The following is a 21571-nucleotide window of genomic DNA, read 5'->3' on the forward strand; positions in this document are numbered from 1 at the left end:
TTTAACATATGTACAGGGTAAAAGCAAAAAGAAAGGTTTTTTTCAATGGGATTTTCTCTAAGGCTGGTATATATGCTTCTACTTCTGCAAAATCTGAACTGGAAGAAGTAAATAAAATGAAGAGTTTTAAAACTAAAGCTTGTTCTGATGAACAACAAATTTGTACTACTTGCCATTTTACTTTTGGGCAAAAATTTTCTTTTGGGCAAAAAATGTTGTAACATCTTCTCAATCAATACATTGCATAATGTTGACAATCGCGCTGGAATTTGGGATACCAAACTGCTACGGATAGGCTTTTAGGCCCATAGGCTCAAAGGATGGTTGAGGTTGGAAGGGATCTCTGGAAGTGACCTAGTGCACTCAAGCAGGACCACCAGGGAATGGTTGCCTGGGACTGTGTCCAGATGGCTTTTGAGTATCTCCAAGGATGGAGACTCCAAGATACCCAGGTCCACTGGACATACCAAAAAGACTTATCTTTTAAAAGTCTTGAACTTATTTTGCATGCTTGCAGATGAAGCCATTACTGATATTGATCACAGAAATCTTGTCCTTGGAATATTCTGATATACTTTTTGGATCTCATTTTTGGATCTCTCAGAAAAAAAAAAAAAAAAAGTGGGAGTTGGGAAAAAAAAAGGAATCCTTTGTAATGAGGAAGCAAGTATATTCTTCTTCTTCTGGTAGAAATTAATAGAATTGAGAGATTTCTAAAGGCACAGCCGGACCATAGAGAAAACAGCTACATATATAAACATTTCATTTTGTATACTAATATGCTTTTGTATTCAGGAAAATTGCTCAGCACTTTTCATACTTTAAATAAAATTCCTATTGCTAATATGTGAAATCTCTATGGAGCCATCCTTCCTTACCCAGTTTTAAAGTGACAAGAAATATACAAAGATGATGTCCCAAATAGTTTGAAAAACCACTACTTAAATTTAGGGCTTAGTTCAATAAGGAATTATGCTGTGTAGTATTTCTATGGAATATAGTCAAAAATTAATTGTACGAAAAATTAATTAGTTCCGTGGTTTTGGTATTCATTGAAGCCTCCTTCCCTTGTGCACAAATAGCTAACGCTATGCCCTGAAAGGCAGGCATATCAAAGAGGTGAAAAAGGGTATTCTGGGCTACAAAAATTATAGCACAGTAGATCTATTAAAAAAGGGAACTTTCTCAGAGTTTGTAAGATAATAGAGCCCTCTGCAGGCAGCTTTGTATTCTGGTCAATTATAGGGATTTATGCAGCTATTTATCACATTTGCTAAAATAAATACTTACAACATTCATCTGGGCTACATATGGTACCCATGTACTATCTAGAGACAAAACATGCTCAAGAAGAAATCAGCAAGTTTTGCAATACATATTTTGATATTTTATAATGCCTTGCCATGCAAATATTTGAGGTGCAAATAATGTTATAAGTTATAAATTTTTTTCTGAGACTCAATATTATCTCAGACCACCTTAGTTTCTTGAAAGACCTTATTAAAAACTAGAAAAAAACTGATGTCCACTTAATAAAGTACTGAAGCTGAAGACAGTGAAGGCACCAAAACATAAGGGATTTTTCTAATGCATTGGTTTAATTTCTGTCACCAAATCCAAAGTTCTCCACTCACTGCAGCGCTTAGCAGGAATCATTTCTAACCTGTACCTGGAGGTAACTCATCTTCCTCTGAACTGATACTGACCCATACATTTACTTTGTGCTGCCCACATTCTGCTGCTTGGGTGTGGAGCACAAATACATATATTTGTTTGAATTGCAGCCCTTAGCCATGAGAAAAATCTTTGAATGACGAGTACTCCTGTCTATTGAATTGGACCTTTGTCTTCACAGAAATAGGTATGCTAAAAAAAAAAAAAAAAAAAAAAAAGAAAAAACCACCACTGATTCTTTCACTTCAAAAAAGTTATCTTTTTGGAGAAAGATAATAACGCTATTTTGCATTTCATACCAGTGTCAGCTGACAGGGACATCAGATTGACAATGGCAAGTATCCAATACTAGTGCAAGCAACTGTGCTTTAAAAAATATTTAAAAGGCAACTTCTGAAAAGGATGCAGCTTTAAGTGACAGGTGAGACTTCATTTCGGGGCTATTTTTAAACACAATTTCTCTTTTAGAGACGTCTGTTGGAAGCAAAATAAAACTGATTTACACACATCTTTTTTCTTTCCCCTTATGGCTGTATGTTTTCTCTGTTACATAGCTAAAGACTGTTAGTACTGATAAAGGAGCTGAATGCCATTTCTTGAATATTCATGTCACAAATTGCATGCTTAAATCAGGTTTAGCTCCTTGAGATGTAGCTTGTTTGGAGTTTTTTCATAATACATGACTTAATGACCTCTACTAGCTAGCTTCTTCTATATTTATGTGTTTTTAATTGTAGGATAAAACACAAAAAATTAAAATACTTGACAAAATACCCGAATCATCAAGCCTGCCGCAGGCTGTTAAAACATCTTACATACTTACAAAATGTGCCTTGCAAAACATCTATCACTTTTGAAAAGAAACTGATTTTTGTTTTCAGAAGGCTCACCATATAGTTATTTTTAAAAACAGAGGCAAAATAATAACTCACTTCAATGAATCAAACCCTTATTTTCTTATCTATGATTATATGCCCAAATATTGGTGTATATACAACTTTCTTCTCTCTCTGTGACATTATTTGAAAAGAACTGGTTTAAAACTCTTAAAAAAAATAAAAGCCTAGCATTTATTATTTTGCCAACAAATCTTTGCAGGCATTAGATCCACTTTAGTAATAAAAATATCGCAATAAATCTTCACCTCACAAAGCTTTCTGTAACAATGCGTCAGGAAACCTGTATTAGCCTGGAGTAAACATCATTTCATGCGCAATTTTTTTCTTACCATGAGATTATAAAATTTCAGTTTTAATGATGATATGAACTAATTTCATTAGACAGAAAATGGAAAGATGTGGAGAACACTCATAGTGCCGTTCAGCTAATACATTTCAGGATAAGGCTTTAAACATCTGAGTTATGGTGATGGGCTGCTGCAATCCTGGCAAGCTGCATGTCCAAATCCTTCCACGTCAGAGTTTCTAGACATTTGCCTTTGCTGGTAGGAACAAGGATGGTTGTAATTCATGCAGTGGGAGAGGAATGGGCTCCTCAGCACCACAGCCTCTCCTCCATCAACATAATGCCTAGCCCCAGCAGGTGAAAACCCAATGTCCATAGTCTTCATGGAGTTCCCAACCCAACAAGAAATTACAGTGTTGATGGCTTCTTTTTTCTACAGTGACATCAAACATTTATAGTGAGACATATAAGAATATATATTTATATAAATATATAAAATATTTATATAAAATATATAAATAAATACATATACAAAATATGGCATTATTTTTCAGAAAGATGATACATTTCACAGGCCACCCTTCCTTATCCAGATTTCATTGTCATACAGAATTTTTCACAAAGTACATTAAACAATCAACCTCAAAAAATGTTGCCAAAGCTTTCCTTATGTGAAAGCATCACATACCACAACAAAACCAAATCACTTCTCTTCCAATTAAAAAGACATGTAACACCAAGGCAGACAGTGAATTTAACTATTTAAACCCAATGGTTCTTTTTCTATGCTGAGATGCAGGCAAGTGATTTCTACCATAGTCAAAACAAGCAACAATTGTGTGTCACATAAATGAAACGCATAGGTCTCAACACCCAGGGTCCACAATCCCCCCATCTTGTTGACATTGTTTTCAACAGGAGTTCCTCATACAGAGTAAGTGCTTTGGTAGAATGTACCAAGACAACACAGAATAGATACACCTTTTCAAAATAAATAAGCAAATACAAAGAGTAGTACTGTAATGGCAATTTTTTGTCCACGAATATTCTATATTAGTGTGAGCAGTAAATGGAGGAAATGTAAGCCCTGTTGCACAAACTGAAGCAACGTACAGACAGATGAAAGCTTTACCAAGAGCTTCAGTACGATTGTTATCCTTTTCAGTGGCATAATTCAGTGATGGGCACATTAGAATTATCAATAAAATAATTTAAAGAAAATACTATCTTGGCATTTGTAGTTATATCAAATAATAAAACTCAATCCCTTCTGGAAACACTTCCTTTGCTCCAAAAAGTAATTTCTCTTACCTGGAATAGGTCAGTGTGTATGCATAGAGTCTTAAACATATTTGTAAATCATTCCATAACCTTACTTTCTCCTTGCATACACATGTATACACTAGAATTACTGTGTAATATTTGGTATTCACATGTTACATTTAAATAAAATTTATTAAAAACCAATTATATTAAATACAGACTAACAGAATATTCATAATATATTTTACAGAAAAAAATAGCCATGTCTTTATCTTAGGAATACATTTCTTTAAAAAGTTCTTTGACATTTTTATAAAACTTTTTACCCGTGAAGACAAGTTTCCCATCAGACCTGTAAAAAAAGCTTTACCTTTAAATCCGTGTGGGTTTTTTGGTTTTGTTTTTCTTTTTAATACTTTTACAAGCTTAACGTCTATAAATTCATTAAAATAAAAAACCCAGTATCTTTTGGGATCAAATTGGTCACTGGCCATTCTTTAAAAAGTCAGTGGAGACTCCCTGATTCCATTCTGAAATGTCTTTTGTTTTTCTCTCTCTGGGTATCAATAGTGCAGGTTTACATGGGAATTCAGAGCTCCCTACACATCCCATAGGAAGCTTGATGTGTGTCGGTCGCAGGGTGCAAATGCAGCAGAATCCACAGAGGCTGCAACTCCCCATCTGCTGCAGGAGGCAGATCTTGTTACTCCACACACAGTGCAGTCCCACAGTGTTTGCCCAGCCCCTCCAAGGTCTCTGTTAGGTCCAGTGGCCATGCACAGAAGCCAGAAAAGCTGGTGCCCAGCCCTCATTTGCTTTCCAAGTTATAGCAGTGGACATCTCCTTTTCCCTTCCCATCATACCCAGGAAGTGGCTGTCCATATTTATCCACGCACCAGCAATAACCTCTTTTTCGGCCTTTAGATGGGCGACACTGAAAAATAATAAAAGATCCAGTTAGCATGAATTTTGTTTTCTCCACTTGCAGTATTAGACAACAGGGATTCCTGCTCCTTTGATACCTGCACTTCAATATCCTGACCATATATGACAGAATCAAACAGAATATTTGTTACCACTACAAAGGATTTCAATAAAAACTTACCTTCTCTTCCCATCAATCCCTCTGGGTCTAACTACTCTATAATAAAGAACTGAGAACTACCAGAAAATTACTCCCTATCATCTTTGGCAGCACAGTTGCCCCGTTTGAATACCATACAATAGTATGGGCTCGTGACTGGGACCCATCTTTAGAAAAAAAATTTAGCAGACATGTTCTACACTAAAGCACAGGTCTGGCAAAGACAACCATTGCAGCAAGAAGCACACTTGGTTTGCATCTGTTTACTGAAAGAAATTAAAAAATGTAGCTGACACTTATTAACAGATACATAATCCTTCTATAGTGTAGCTATTGCAAAACCTGCTAGGTGGACTAGAACTTTACATGTGTATTTTCCTATTAAAAATTTGTGTATCTAGTAGTCTATAACATGTTAGCTTTAAGTTAACTGTTGGAATTCACCAGCAATGCTGACCAACCTGAAACTATCACAGGCAGTAACACTAAACCTCTTTAGAAGCAGCAATGCAGTAAATATGCATTATAAAGTCTACTACACACTAAGTAAGTAATGATCCTCCCAAGCAACTAAGAATGGCAAAACCTAGACTAAAGGAATAACATGCTGCAGGCTGAATTCAGTATGCAACCCTGGACACAGTTACATTACCATGAACCTCTAAGACCTTGCAAGGGTTTTACCCATTCATATCAAGAATCTCAGTAGGTTTGCAATGGTCAGCCTTACTGTCAAGACACAGCCTCCCTGTCAGCTCATGTTTTGAGATTTGGCGATACAGAATTTGCTTCAAATGCAAACAAAGGTGGTTGTTTACTCAGGACGTACTCACAAAAGAGGCAGTGACACAAACACACCCAATTTCCTGTGGTTTTGTCTGTTGCATTGCCAATATGAAGGAAGATTGGCTGGACTGGTGCTACTTATGTCCCTCAACACTGTCAAGTCTATTATTCAAACAGAGCAATTGTTGCCCCTGAGATCACATTCAGAGTAATTAAAGTTTTCAGAAGTTCAGGCTGGTACAATCTGGCAAACTTCACCACTATCCCTTTACTTCTTGCTCTCCAGAGGCTCATAGGCATGGCCCAATGTCTTAGGAGGCCATGGCAGTGGCTCACATAAGTGCCTTTTCCATGTGCAGGTACACAAGAAAACATGAAGCAAGTGATGGCTTTCACACGCTGCTCGTAGTGACTGATCCTTTCCATGTTTAGTTTAGTATCTCAGGTGAGAGTGCTATCTTGGACAGAATTGGAGAGTTCTGGAATACACAACATTTTGGGACAGCCTGCACTAGCACACTGGCCCATGGGCCAATTAATTTGTGGCAGAATGGAGTAGGGGAGACAGTCTTCACTAAAACCTTGCAAAAGAGAGATGGAAGCAGCTCACACATTAGGTACAAATTTTTCAAACAAGTCACTATCTTGTTTATTTTATTTTACTGTAAATTAAGTAATGTTATTCAGCATAACTGCAAATTAATCCACCGTTCTGATATATTATTGAGTAAAAAGCCCAATGCAAAAATAATGCAATGTCTTATTTTCTACAAATTTGCAGTCCTTCTGCATTAGCCCTACGAAAATGGACAGCAGCAGGATGACAAGGTCCAGCTTAACATACATATCAGCTTAGTTTTAGAAGAGGGTAAAGAAGTTCAAACCTACTGAGAAAACAGCTACATTAATAACTCACTGAACTAAATGGTTACCTGCACTTCAGTTCTTATCTATTACTACATCTTTAAACATAAGTCCTAAAAATTATATTTATTGTCTCAAAAGCCTGACTAGAATTTACATGTATTCTCCAGGATTTCCATGGATGACTGTTCAATGTCCACTGATGTCAATGGAAATTTTTCTTCAATTTTGGTGGTGAATAGACTGGATTCTAGCTTAAGTATTAACATTTAATGACTTAAATTCTTCATGCTCAAAACAGAGGAATTAATAACAGCATTTGCATAATTTAATTTTAAAAAAAGGAAACAGAGCCAGCACTTCTAGAGTTGTTTTCCCAACAAAGTAGGCACAGATGAAGTCCAAAGAGCATAGGGCTTCTGGCTGCCAGGCTGGTGCTCTGGCAATGAAACTACATGTCTGCTAATAATAGTAACATAGCCTCCCCTTTTAGAAGTACTATATGAAGTATATTACACAACTCTCACTGATTTGTAGGCTTGCATCACTCTCAAAACAAATGATCAATTAAAGTTCTCATGTTGTTGGAGGTTTTGATTGGAGGTTTTTAACAGCTGCACAATCAATTTTCAGAAGTAATTACTACATGCAGTTAATCTGCAGAAACACCTTCTCTAGTAATATTTTTTATTTGAAAAGCAAAACCCTTAGATCATTCTACAGCTGAAATAACACTCTATGAGAAAACAACTTACCTTTCCCAAATGTTTTTTTCCTACCCACTCAGATATGCTGTCAATAGTAAAGCACTTCTGATTAAAAAGTGATGCTTTTATCCTGAAACAGCCAACACTGTACAGAAGTGGTAAACAGGTCATATGGAAAAACATACATATCTAAATATTTGCTCTTATGAATTTTGTAATCCACATACATTTCTAGGCTCTGCCTAGCTATTCTGTATGACTTCCTAAGTTTAAAAAGTTGGAAAACTGCCCAAGCAGTGGAAAATAATTACTTCTGATAGAAACACCAGCTGCCATCTTCCATGCCACCTGCTCCTCTCCCTTCCACAAAGAAATACCACAGAAGCATTTATGGGGCACAGCAAAGCATATAGTATCCCACTGAATTCCTGGTCAGTCCAGAGGGCTCCATGGAGCTACAACCATGGTCTTCAGGAACAGACTGCAGACAACATTGACATATAGCTCAGGCTGTTTTGGCTCCTGTCAAGCGCAGCTCTGTTTTCAGTGGAACAATGCCAGCTCAAATTTAGGTGAGTATCTGGCTCCAGTATACATACATGGGGCAATTCTAGTAATTGCCACATATAATAATTCTAATTTCATCAAAACCTTTTTTCCATGCTTGGGGTAGGAATGTACTTGTATCAATTCATTATGCATAAATATACCTATATAGCACAATTGAACAGTACAACCTTACATGTGAGATTAAGACAAAGAATTATAAATTTTAACAGGTCTGATTTTATATATTAAAAAAAAGTATGAAATATTTTTCATATGATACGCTGACACAAATTTATGTTCTTAGAAGTGTTTCACAGATGCAAGTTATTCTTCATGGTTGTTCCTGAAAAGTCAATTTCTACAAATGTCACGAAAAATAAGTCCTTTCAATTTGGCTGGAAGATCAGATGACCAGCAAGGCAGAATATGAGAGTGCCTCCTGAATGAGTTTTAATGGTGCCAGCATGATCATAACTTATTAGATTCCTACAATCCCAAACCTACTACATTCTTATCCTAGACAGTGGTTTTGGCAACTGTTTCTAGAATTCAAAATGCCTAGCTTACAGTCATTTTTTAATGTATTTACTGTCTACTCCTTAACTACTATTCTGAATTTTGTGACAATAGAATATAATTCAATTACAGATTGAACATAGCTAATAATGGCATGAAGGGAATTAATAAAACAGCATAGCATTCTGTTAATGAGATTAGACACCTGCTCACAGTATCTAAAATATCAGACCTACACGTTGATGCTTCAAAAAAAAAACAAAACAATTGTCACAACTCCTTGTAGACCAGTTAATTTGATCTGGACAGGACTCACACACTTCTCAAACTGATGTTTTTTTCCTAGGAGTTAATTCTATGAGGGCAACTATTATTTTTGGTTTGTATTTTGTTGGTGAGAGAAGCAGGCTTCCTCTGTAAGTCCTATCTCTGAGGGCTTGTTCCCAGGATTGATCAAGGTTCATTTACAGAATCAGCAACCCAAGTGAATTTCATGTAGAATGTTTACTCACATGAACTCCCTTTGTGGGCATCTCCTGCAAGACCCTGAGTCATCTCAAAGTACCATTGAAACTACTGGACCTGTGTAAATTGGCACAATGCTTGACAAGGCTGGCTAGGCATGAAGGTGTCCCTTCATTCTCTATGTATGCTGACTGGATGGGCTATTGCACATAATGCAGGAACATTTCCTAAAGAAATTTTAGAAGTTTCCAGGCAGCACAGACAATGCACAGAGGACAGAAGTGTCTATTTGCTTTGTACCAACACATTATTTCCAAAAATCAGCTTCTAGGAACAAATACTAGGTAAGATTTTTATCTGTCTTTCCTATTTTTTTTCTTTGTATTGTTTTTTTTTTTTTTTTTTTCCCTTGGTGACAGAACTATGACTGTACTTTAAAGTACAGTCCTCCTAAAGTAAGCTACTTTAATACGTGCTTACTGTGGATCTGATTTACTAAACACAATGCCAGAGATTACTTGCAAACCACCACATTTTTGCAGACAAAGCAAAAACATTAGAGTCTGAAGAAAGATGAAAGGAAGATCTACTAAAAAAAGTAAATACAGTCTTCTGCAGTCTTCTATAATACATAGAGAAGGAAAAGGGCTACGGCACACTTGAGTGCCTTGAATACAGTCGAATGATCTGCTGCTCTAAAGCAGCTAACGAAACACTTTTATGACACAGGCACAAAACACAGTCCTAGTTTCACTCTGCATAAAAGCCCAATGCATTTTCTGAAAACAAGCAGCTTGAGATGTGAGCATTGCCCTCTGCTAGTTTACACAACATGGCTGATGCAGGCTTCTCAAAGCTCCAGGCAACAAAAAGAAACTTCCCCTGCTTGGGAGTTGCCACCACCTGCTCAGGAAAAGCTGGGAAGCATAGAAAAGCTCAGCAGCATATACCAGAGGTCAAATAGCATTGTCAATGCTGGACTGATGGCAAAAAGGAAGGCTGGAAATCTCACCCCTGTTATAAATGCTCCACCTGAGACTGACAGCTTATTGCAGAGCTCCATGGAATACTAGAAAAGGAAAGACTGTTTCTAAAAAAGCTGAAAGCCAAAAAATGGAGAGAAACCTAAATAAGGTTGCCTAGTCAGAGGCTGACCTCTCACTTCCAACCAATGAACTGCATTAGTTAGCAACAGAGAGTCAATCATTCCTTTGGTTACTAGAGATAGAGAGGCTGATTTGTGTAAACCTGAAGGGAAAGACATAATGGTCCACAAACAAAATCTGTCCTTGAGAAAAGTCTTAAAGAAATATTTAAATTCAGGAAATTTTGGAATTATACCAAGAAATATATATTGGGAGGCAGGCCACTAACTAAACACTGAAATTAGATGGGATGTGCACACTAAACAAAGAACCTGACACATCTTGCACCTCCCCAAGTTCTGAACGAGTTTCAATGGCAGCACTGAACGGAGTATGCTGCCATAGCTCAGTCCAACACAACTAAAGCATAAATCCCACAGTTTTGGCTGGCATTTGTCAAGAAAGGTCACAACCCCAGAACCAGAAAGGGCTGACAAGCCATCCTTGCTGCACAGTAACTACTGGAAGTATCATTTTCACTATAACATGACTTGGATTTTGGAAGTGATCTGTGTAGCACATAAAGGACAGATACATACCTTTCTCAAGATGCTTTATGTAATATGATCCAGTGTAGGTCTTCTAGGAACTCTTAAGCAGCTATTTACAATTCAAAGCATTGATCTGTTGGAGTCATATGGTGACTGCAACATTAGCTCTGTGGGTTATTGTAGAGGCACTACTTTTTTTAAACCAAGGGGCATTAGTATCTAGGACACCAGTCAACCCATGTGTGATTAGGTATGCAGTTTCTCAAATGAATCTGTTGTCATGATCCACAAAAAATAAAAATATTATCCCCACTTGACAAGGTTCACTATCAGATCAGGTCCTAAAACTGAAAATTAACTAGTTCCTCTGCAAAATTATACATAATGCACCTTGCTGGCAAGATCCTTCAACAAAGATGCAGAAAAGGTAAAATGCGTTAATTAAAATGATAAAAACTCTGTACTTACTTGCTTTTTCTTGTAAAATCCCTTCTTGTCACAATTTGGAATATGAAAGCCCCTGGGACTCAAGACATTCAGTATCTTTAGGTGGTTTAAAGTGTCTTCCATTTCTCTACGACATGGACCCTGTTAACAAGCATGTTTTAGAAAACACAGATGAAACTTCACTCCCAAATTCCATCTTTCACTCAAGAGTTAATAAATCTTTAAAGGGCAAAAGAAAGCGCAAAGAAATCACAAATCCAAACAAATCCACTAAAATAAAGATATGGCTGAATATGTCAAAAGCAGATCATTCATAAAAAAAAACTTCTGTCTTTCTGCTCTATTCAAGATAAATTGATTTCTAAAGATTGGAGGCATTATGCTATGTTGAGGCACATATTAGCATTTCCATTTGAAATCACAGTCACAAATAGCCTTTGGGAAGGCTTAACCAGTATGTAAATCAGTCACATAAAACACAACTTAAGTTTGGAAAAGCTTGCCTTGCACCACGTGGGAAAAGAAGAAAGTAGGCCACTGGAAATACATTACGGGATAGGCCTTCCCCAGTGACATTTGACTTTTTGTGATTCTGCTGGATTTGGAAGCTTAAATTAAATTGATTCAATTGAAAATAAGTGGTTTGGCAAAATGTATATATAAAATACCTCAACTTGGACAACAATTCCCAATTTCAACTGAATCAAATAGATGCAGTCACACAGAGGATCAGTTGCACACAGAAGTCTCATTAGATAAGTACGTAACTTTTTTCCTCTCTTTCTTCATCTGCAAAAGGCTGACAACAAGGTAGTGAGGATTAGCTCTAGGACAATGAGCCAAAAAGAGCTTCCAGAAGCACTTCTAAGAGAATGTCTCAAATACCAACTAGTTTTATCTCATGGCAGCCCTCCAGGGTAGGGAGAGTAAAGCATGATGAGCCCCACTTTGAAGTCAGAAAATCAAGAGCAGAGAGCTTCACATTTTGCCAGTGGCCAAGAAGGCAGTCAGTGTCAGCAGTGGGATCAGGATTCAAGAGTCACAGACTACAAACTTTGTGCTTAGCTACACTCCTATCTGGGTATATCACTGACTTGCACCACCAGCCCACTTCTTCAGCAGAGACATGAAAAGATTTCTTTGCATGGTTTCATGGTTTAAAAATATTTAAGTTGCTATACTGACACAAAAACTCATTTGGTGCTGTTTTTAATTAGTGAAGTAATGACATTCACACTTTCAAGTGGTAATATTAATAGTTTGTTCATGTAAAGGACCTTTTAATGTGAGTGTCTGAGAGCATACAATCTCCATAGTACTGTTGGAGATTAAAATGGAGTTTTTTGGTCAGTAAAGACCTTCCTTGTTGCCTCCATGTTTTCTTTCTGAACTGGTCTCACAAGTTCTAAGCATGGGCTTTAAATGGCTTCTCTCACTGCTCAAATGCACTGACTGCAGGTGACAGACATTCAGAAATTTGATCCCAAATTAGGCCTACAAAAACATCAACAGATTTATTTTTTTTTATTTTGAAGCAAGCTTCCAAAGTCAGCCAGACCAGTATCAAAAGCTAACATGCAGACACAGCTAGAAGAGCATTTGCTGACAAAGGCACCTGTCCCTGATGGACTTATTTCAAGTTCTTAAAGACACCAACAGCCTTGGTAAACTGGTATACCTTTGCTCATGGACCCAACTATCACTACTCATCCTAGTTAAGAATCTATTTCCTCAAGCAACCAACTTTCATTCTTTTAGTGATGGCACTTTTACTTCACATTTTTGGGAGGACGACACACTGGAAGGCAGATACTGAAGTAATATAACTAGATGGCTGGACATCAGTGACAAACTTAAAATGAAGGTATTCTTGGAAGCCACACTCTCTTCAGACAGAGGTTTTCACCTCATACAAGTTTCAAAACCTTCTTTTGAAGATGAGAGGCCACATCTGCTTTTACCATGCATGTTTTGATAAAATGCCAAAGAATATCTAGATGCATTTTTCAAGCCATCTGGCCTGAGGCACAGGTTATCACTTGGATGTCCAGGAAGAGAATTATTCTTGCCCTCAGATTAACCACACTCCGACTGCCCTGCAAATTCACTGGGCACAGTCAGTAGGAAGCAATGGCAGCTCAAGTGACCACAAGACTCTGCATTTAGGCAGTAGCACCTACAGCTACTGCAAGTGGAGGAGCATGACATACAGTGACTGACTAGTGAAGACCCTAATCCTCAGCTCAGCCTAAATTTCTCTCCCTTAATTTGCACCAGGCAACGCATGAACACAGTGCCACTACACTCAACGTGAAACATCTTTTTTCCATTATTGCAATTCAATTATACTGTTTGCAACCAAGTTTAATGATGGCACTCCAAGTCCATTCACACAAATGTGTGACAGTTACAGGAAAGAACAAGAACTTTTGGCCTCTAAGAAACTTTAGTGGAAGTCATGCTTGTGTTGATGCAAACATCATTACATTAGTCCTATGTGTTTCCTGAGCACAATCTTCTTGGCCTGCTGATTGTGTATGCATTTGCAGAGTCAATAGATTTACCAGTTAAAATGCCAGAATGTCCTACAAGGCTGCAACAATTACCACTCTTTAGCTATTTAGTGTAATTATTTATTTTTTCATATGCACAACATGCATCTGTATACACACACACACACATACACATTCACAGCCTGGCAAATGCCCTCCTATTTACAAAAAATACTTACATATTCAGTCTCTTGTTTGGATTCAGAAGAGAAATTCAATGTATCTGTACTCTGTGAATCATATTCGACTTTATAGCGTTGTGTATCTTTGGCTTGCACTTTCCTGATGATATCTATTTTGATGTGTGGTGGATGTGACTTGGAATCTGGCACCCTGTGAGAGTTTGGAATGGCCTGAATTTCGATGCTGCTGGTACTCCTGTCTTCTTCTGAATCACTGAAATTTCCTTCAAAAAGAATAAATGCAGAAGAAACAATGTTACTTGACTACCAGCTGTGTGTGCAAGGGCATAGAAACATAGAATCACCAAATATCCTGAGCTGGAAGAGACCCACAAGGCTCCTCAAGTCCAATTCCTGGCCCTGCAAAGGACAGCAACAAGAATCAAACCATGTGCCTGACAGTATTGTCCAAATGTTTCTTGAATGCTGTAAGTCTTGCTGGTGAGACCACTTCCCTGCAGAGCCCACCCACCCTCTGAGTGAAGAACCTTTTCTTAATATCTAACCTTTACTTCTCCTGACACAGCACCATGCCATTTCCTCAGACCCTATCACTGGTCACAAGCAAGAAGAGATTAGTGCTTGCCCTTTCTGCTTCCTCTTGTAAGGAAGCTATAGAGCACAATGAAGTCTCTCCTCAATCAACAAGCCACTAGATTAGGCTATGTGTTTAATTTTCCTTTTACAAAATAGCAATATACAAAAAAGATGAGCTATGTAGCATTCTGCATGTGTCAGCATCTTTGTTGACACGCAATGAGTTTTGTATCTGAAGCATTCCCGTGCTCAGCGCGGTCCTGCAAAGTGCCCAGCTGCACCGCCTGTGCAGGCTGTACCCAAGACCGGGAAACCAGCCACGGCGACTGTCCCAGGAACCACGGCCGCGCTGGCCACTGGCCTCTGCCTGCCGCTGCAGTGCCGCCCGCCGGCGGCAGGGGGCAGGCCGGCACCGCAGGAGCGAAGCCCGCCGCAACCCCAGCGGCGCCGGGGCGGGGATCCCTCCCCTCCGCTACTGCTGACTTCAACTCCAGATAAACGCGGCCGGCTTCGGGCAGTAATAGGCTGCATTGTGGCTCTGCCTGTCCCAGAGCCGTAATTTTTGTTTGTTTGTTTGTTTTAACGTTAATACTCTCAACTCTAGCCCGCCGAGTTTCCTGGTTCTAATTAGTCTTTTTTTTTTTTTTTTTTTTTTTTTTTTTTTAATCCTTACTTTATTCAACACACAGAACAGGGAAGAAAAAGAACAGCACACTTTCATTTCTCTGCTATTAAAATAAAAAAAAAATCTTGGTGTACAAAACACATTTTAAAGGTAATGGACAAAAACCGCCATTCATTCTGTAGTGGTTCCAGGGACAAACACTGTTTTCATCTTGAGCTTCAAAAATATTTTCTCTTTAAACTTCCATCCACAAAAAGTCAGGAGAAACAGATTTTTCTAACATACTCCATAAGTTCAGTGTTCCTGTACCTTTCAAGGTATTTTTTATGTTGCATTTCTCTCTGTTAGGAGACTCCTGTAGTGCAACTTAACTACTTGCATTTCCTCCAGAGAATTTTTCCAGTTAAGTTATTCCTAACAGCTAAGCAATAGCTGTATCCCACTAGTTGCTGTCTTAGCTGCTGACCTTCTTTTTTTTTTTTTTTAATGAAATCCTATTGGGAGTGCACAATGATAACATCCAATAAAATTATAAATTGTACTAAAATTATACTTGATGACTCACAAAAAAAAAATAAACTTGAGAAATTCAGTGCTAAAAGTCCATGTTTGCATAGTTTGTTGATGCGAAATATTTCTACACAAGGAGCACAGTGGCACTGCCAATACACAGGAATGGGAGAAGGAACATAGGAAGAGAGTTCTGAGTTAATATTTTGGTACTGGCGGTTTTAGCGCAGCCGCTGCTGGCAATGGACTTAATTGACCAGGAAAATTCAAATCACAGTGCAAATGGATTAATGAAGTTTAAGTCCTAAGTCCAAATTTCCTGGCTTTTGTGGGTTTAACTCAGACTCTCAGCGGTATTTTAACATATTTATGGTGGTTTAGTGTCCTGTTCTGAAACAGTAGTATTTTCCTCCCACATTCTCAATGAAATTTGCAAGAAATGAGCCACTAAAATATTATAAACCTGAATCTAGGTTTTCTGCAGTCAGTCCTAATCGGTTCATTAGTCTTTCTCTTCTACCAAAAATAAGTAGAAAATATTCTTAACATGCATTGAGTATCCATGACCATGTCTGATCAGTTCAGAGAGGCCACCATAGTTCAACAGTACTTCTTACACTTCAGATTAAAATGGTCATATTGACACATTTCAAACTGTAAAGCATATTTTATTAACTCAGTTTCACAAAACTTGGTGCCATGCTAGCTTTACATCCTCATAAGAGAAACAGAACTGCCATGAGAGTTACTTATTCTCTTTTTATTTTTAAGAGATTAAAAGGGTTGCAAATGCATGCTACTATTTAACACTTTTGTATCAAAAAAAAATAACTAGAGAGTCAGTGCCCTACTACAGTTTCTGTAAAATGTTACTGTAATATACTCTACCCTATACCAACTTCTAGCAATTTCCATGAACTAGGAAGGACCAGCAGAATAGCATGTGATGCAGGACCTAGCTGCATGTAAAGGAAATGATGTGAACCTGCTCAGAGAGGTGTATACCAGGGAGTGTTGGCTTGAGAGCTGGGAGTGGAGTCGTCCTCATGAGGAAGTAGGTACTCTGTGTCATATAGGTTCTGGGTACTTCTTCCTTCTTGCACACCAGATTTGCAAGTTTCACTCCTTGAATGTGAACTGTAAGGGTCCTGCTATGCACTTTTTAAGGAATCAAAATTTCTACTGATCTCAAAATCAGAGTTCTCCCTCAGCCAAGAATGCAGAAGTAAAAATCCAGCTGAAAATGGAAAGATTTTCAGCTAAGTGCAACTCTGTCTTTCCCTTTCTCCTTCTCTAACAGTCACTGTTGAAAGCACTACCCCTAGATTAAATGCCACCAACTAAGTACCAAGGAGACGCTTCTTGTTTCCAGTGTTACTCCAGTGATGAACAGAATGAGCCAAGCTCATATTATGAACTAGATGTTCCAAGGAGATTAAAAATTTCAGTTAATACATTCAAACTCTCATTCATATTGTCACAGCTTGGAAGCAGCACATAAATAATTATAATAAGGCATCTCCTATTATTTTAACAGGCAGTTAGCTGGAGCATTGGTGCCACTTTCTCAGCTAAGGAATGGCTAGTCAAAGAGTCCCTACAATCTGGCAGAAAATCTTCTGGCTTTTTAAAAATGCAAACAGTGGAAAGCCTTTTGACACACTTTTCTATTAAATAAATGTTAACATACTTGCTGTTGGTTAGCAAAGAGTTTAATTAAATGCTTGCATAGAGGGACTGTGCTTTCTCGATCTGAATCCCAAGTTTCCCTGTTTTAAGTTTTAAAATGTGCATGCTAACAGAACTTTTTCCAACCGTCCCTTCCTTTTCAAACAAAACCCGTTCTGTGAACATCTCACTTACAAGACATGGAAGAGGTACAGGAAATCTTCATTTGACCAAGGATTTATTTGCAGTACAAAGAAGCAACGTGCTCTTAAACACTGTTGTGCAAACGCTTTGTTCTGAATAACCACTTTTCCAGACAAAGGGATATTTAAATTTGTCTTTTGCTTTTTTTTTTTTGTCTTTTCCTCTCTGTGCTTAAGACTTTCCTGACTTACCCACGCTGCACTGCAGCAGTCAGACCCCAATCTCTCGAGGTTTTTGCTCACTCTCTTTCCAGGTACAGCGGGGACAAACGAGGAAGATTACACCCTCTCTCTCTCTCCATCCAGGCTCTGTAGCCTGCCAGCCCCATGCACCCGCAGAAGCCTCCTCCCCTCTCTTTTGTCTTTCTTAAAAAAAAAAAAAAAAAAAAAAAAAAAGAAGTAGCCCTGCCTCTTTTGCGAGGACCTATTTCTCAGCATCGGTGTTAAAGAAAACCAGTATATATATAAATAAGGTGGAAGAGGTAAATTGTCCTTTCCTTCGGCCAAAGCACGCCTCCTTCAAAACCATCCAAGCTCGGCTACGTGGCTACTGGCAGAGCCCCCCGCCCACGGGCCGGCATCAGGCGGGCAGCGAGCGAGGGCCGTTTCTGGAGACAGAGCTCTGCCGCGAGCTTGCCCACGCCTCCCCGCTCGTGCTGCTCCCTTTGTAACTTAAAACAAAAGAAAGCGACACACAGAAAACAAAAAAAACAACACCAAAACAAAACAAAAACGCACAAACAAAATAAAGAAACAGCCCAGCAAGAAAGCAGCTAAGAGGGAAAGCGGCGCGCAGCAAAGCCACCCCTTCGCTTCCCACCCCGGCCGCAGCCCCTTACCTGCAGCATGCGGTCCCGGCAGCAGGAAGGCCCGCAGCTTGCTGCCCGCCGTAGCGTTGGTGCAGAGCCCGCGGCCCTCGAGCAGCGCCTGCAGCGGCCGCGCCTCTTCCCGCCGCGGCTGGCAGCTGAGCCCCACGCCGCAGCTTTCCGTGTAGATGCCGCAGGGCTGCCCCGGGCGCAGGGCGCAGGTGAGGCAGCAGCCGCAGCCCGGCTCCCGCACCCGTTCGGCGCAGTCGGGCTGTAGGGGCTTGCACTGCTGCAGCGCCCGCGCGTCGCAAGGCTCGCAGCGGACCACCGGCCCCGCCAGCGCCGCCGCCGCCCGCCGGACCAGCAGCGCCAGCGCCGCCGCCGCCACTGCCCACAGCACGCCGAGCCGCGGCACCATGGCAACCGGCGGAGGGGGCCGCCGGGAGCCGCCCCCGCGCACCCCGGGCGGGCCCGGGACGGGCAGAGTCCCGCGGGCGCTCACACGCCGCTGCGGGCGGAGGGAACGGAGCGGCGGAGGCCGAGCCGCGGGGCTGGGAGCCGCCGGCCGCTTGCAAGCCTGCTGGCGTGTGGAGGCGGGAAGCCGCGCTGCTGGCACTCGCACGCCGGCCCTCTCTGCAGTCGCTTGCCCGTAGTCACATCAAGGCAGAAAAAACTCGCTAGCAACAAAAGCAACTTTTTCCTTTTCTTCTCCCCCCTCCTCCCTGCAGAGCGCCTGAATTACTTGGCTCGACAGTAACTTTACTATTTTTTTGTCACACACAACACTCAGAAAAAAAAAAAAAAAAAAAAACTTTGCAAAACTTATATTAAAAAAAACAAACAAACAAAAAAACAAACAAAAAAAAAAAAAAACCAAGCCCCGACGGTCAGAAGAAAACTTAGTCCAAAAACATTTCAGAAAAGGAGACAGTACCGAGAAGGGAAAAATAGAGATGGAGCGAAAGAAAAAGCGAAGTTCCCTTCGTTTTATTCCCCTGCCTGCTGCCTGCCAGCCGCGCTACCCTGCTCCACTCCCCGCCACTCCGCACCCAGCTGTCCCCCGTGCCGTCCTTACGCCCTATATAGTGCAGCGGTCGCCGGCCCGCCCCGCGCCATGAATAACGCGCGGCGCGGCAGGAAGAGCCGGCCTTCGGCGGATCCAGGGTTCGGTCACTCAGGGCTGTGAGGGCGGTGCAGCGCGGGGGGAGTAGACGGGGGACGCCGCGCTGCCGGGGGTTTATGGACGCTTAGAAATCAGCTGTGAAGGGTAGGGCTCTGGCGAGAGGGCCCCGTCGTTTCAAGAAAAGTGTCTCTCTGTGCCTGTGCGCTTCCCCGTGACCGTGTGTGTTTCCTTGGCACCGAGAGAGGCGAGAGAAGCTCGCAGAGAGTGCCCTTTTTTGAACTCCTAGCTCCAATCCTGTTCACTTTGGGCTAGGAGCCCCGGCCCTGGCGAAGGTGCGCATGTGCTCGCGCTCGCACTCGCCCACCCTCCCGCAGGTTCGGGGCATACCTTGAGACTGGCTTACAGCTCACATGACAACTGCGTTTCCAAGGAAGACTGGGGGGAAATGTATGTGCATGACCACACCCACACACTCAGGCACCCCAGCCGCGTTTCAGATGACGTTGTTCTCTGGCCGGAACTCGGTCCATATCTTGCCCCATCTTCGTGGATGTGCCTCCCTTAATGTTTTTTTTAAAGTGTTCTCTGTAGTCTTGAAACTTTTCCTTCCATATATAAGAAAACGGTTTCCATTGCAATGTCCTCACAAATCTAGGATAAAAAAGACAATCCATCCCCCTAAACGCCCAACTTTGAAATTCTACACGGATTTTTGCACAATGCATATATTTGTCTTCAGGCCACTGCAAATTCTCTTTCAGTTTTCCTGGGCATATTTTGCTCCCCCTGTTAACTTGGCTTAACTTTGAGAATATCTGAATTGGCAGTGCCAAATTTTGCAACCATTCTTTCTGAAGCTCTACTGCACTCTCATGAGGAAGAGGATGGTGAGGCATATATATAGACAAATATATGGTGTTTCAGTCCGAGAAGCTTGCCTCATGAAAAGTAAAAACAGCAATCCTCACAGATACTGGCTTATACAAATATGTTCTGCTGTGGGAATGATGAGCCAGACTACTGTTCTACTTTCAACCCCTTCATCAGTAATACTGCTGCTCATCTTTCAGTAATACATCAGCTGTTCAAATGTGTCAAAATTCAAGTGGGAGAAAGAAGTATATATGTTATTGCTCAAGGTACTGACCACAATACTGTTGATCTTGAAAGCTGCACTTTTTACAAGACATGTTTTTTAGATAATTAGAATGACTTTTTCAGTTTTCTCTATTCAGTACTTATGCCTTGCAGATAACATCTTGAAAGGAGCATCGTACTCAGCAGGATAAAAAAAATATCTGGTTTTATTTGTGAATAATATGGTGTAAGAGTAGACACTTTTTCCTTGGGAAATTAAAGATGCTTTAGAAGAGAGATCACCCTTGCTTAACTCCCCGACGGGTGACTACCAAGGCTTCTCAGTATTCCTTTGTCCTTGTGCTCATTTTGTTAATTGACCAAAAGAGGTCGCAGGTTGTCCAGGATTGAATTACAGATTCCTTGTCGGCACGAGCCCATCTTAAAGTGGGAAATTGATCAAGCCCAATATCCTGCATGTTTGGTTTCACGGTGGGTTTTTGTTTAGTTTTTTTGTTTTCTGTTTGTTTGTTTGGGTTTTTAAGGTTTTGTTTCAGATTGGTTTTTTGTTTGGTTTGGTTTGGTTTTGTTTGGTTTGGTTTGGTTTGGATTGGTTTGGTTTGGTTTGGTTTGGTTTTCCCCCAGACTATTGCAGGAAAACTTGCTGTTGCTTTTTTTGTAAATTTTTGTTTTAATAACTGTAGGTGATGAAGTCCAAAACTCCTTGGGGCTGTTTGGCACCATGTATCAGATTAGGTCTAGCAGGAAGAGGAGGCCTTCTTTGTTCACACTGTATATGTACAGGTATCTTTTTAGTTGGGGTGAGCTTTTATAGCATGCTGCTTTCAAAACTGAAACAAAAATGCATAGGAAATGCTGAGGGAACGTAAGTAAAATAGGGCAAAGGGGATGGGAGGAATGAAAGAGAACAAGCTTTTCTTTCACCAGAGTTGTACATCTCTCACACACTAATATCAGTGTAACTTGTATTTCAGACTATGGCAAGAGCATTTTCATGAAGCTGATCTTTTTCTCACAATCAGAAAGACTTTTTTCCTTTCTCTTCTTTTATGATGCTACACAAGCTGTGGTGCACCATTTTGAAGTCCTGT

General features: G+C 40.2%; 1 protein-coding gene across 1 annotated transcript; it reads right to left on the bottom strand.

Annotated features, from left to right (window-relative positions):
- Nucleotides 1-2720: 2720 nt before the first annotated feature.
- Nucleotides 2721-18740, bottom strand: IGFBP3 (insulin like growth factor binding protein 3). The gene is made up of 4 exons (XM_053994711.1): nt 18293-18740; nt 13908-14134; nt 11198-11317; nt 2721-5056 (listed from the first exon to the last, which is right to left on the bottom strand). The coding sequence occupies exons 1-4, from the start codon at nt 18675-18677 to the stop codon at nt 4931-4933; spliced, it is 858 nt and encodes a 285-aa protein (XP_053850686.1). The 5' UTR covers nt 18678-18740; the 3' UTR covers nt 2721-4930.
- Between the last annotated feature and the right edge of the window lie 2831 nt (nt 18741-21571).

Source organism: Vidua macroura, chromosome 1 (assembly GCF_024509145.1).
Source record: "Vidua macroura isolate BioBank_ID:100142 chromosome 1, ASM2450914v1, whole genome shotgun sequence".
NCBI classification, from domain to species: domain Eukaryota; kingdom Metazoa; phylum Chordata; class Aves; order Passeriformes; family Viduidae; genus Vidua; species Vidua macroura.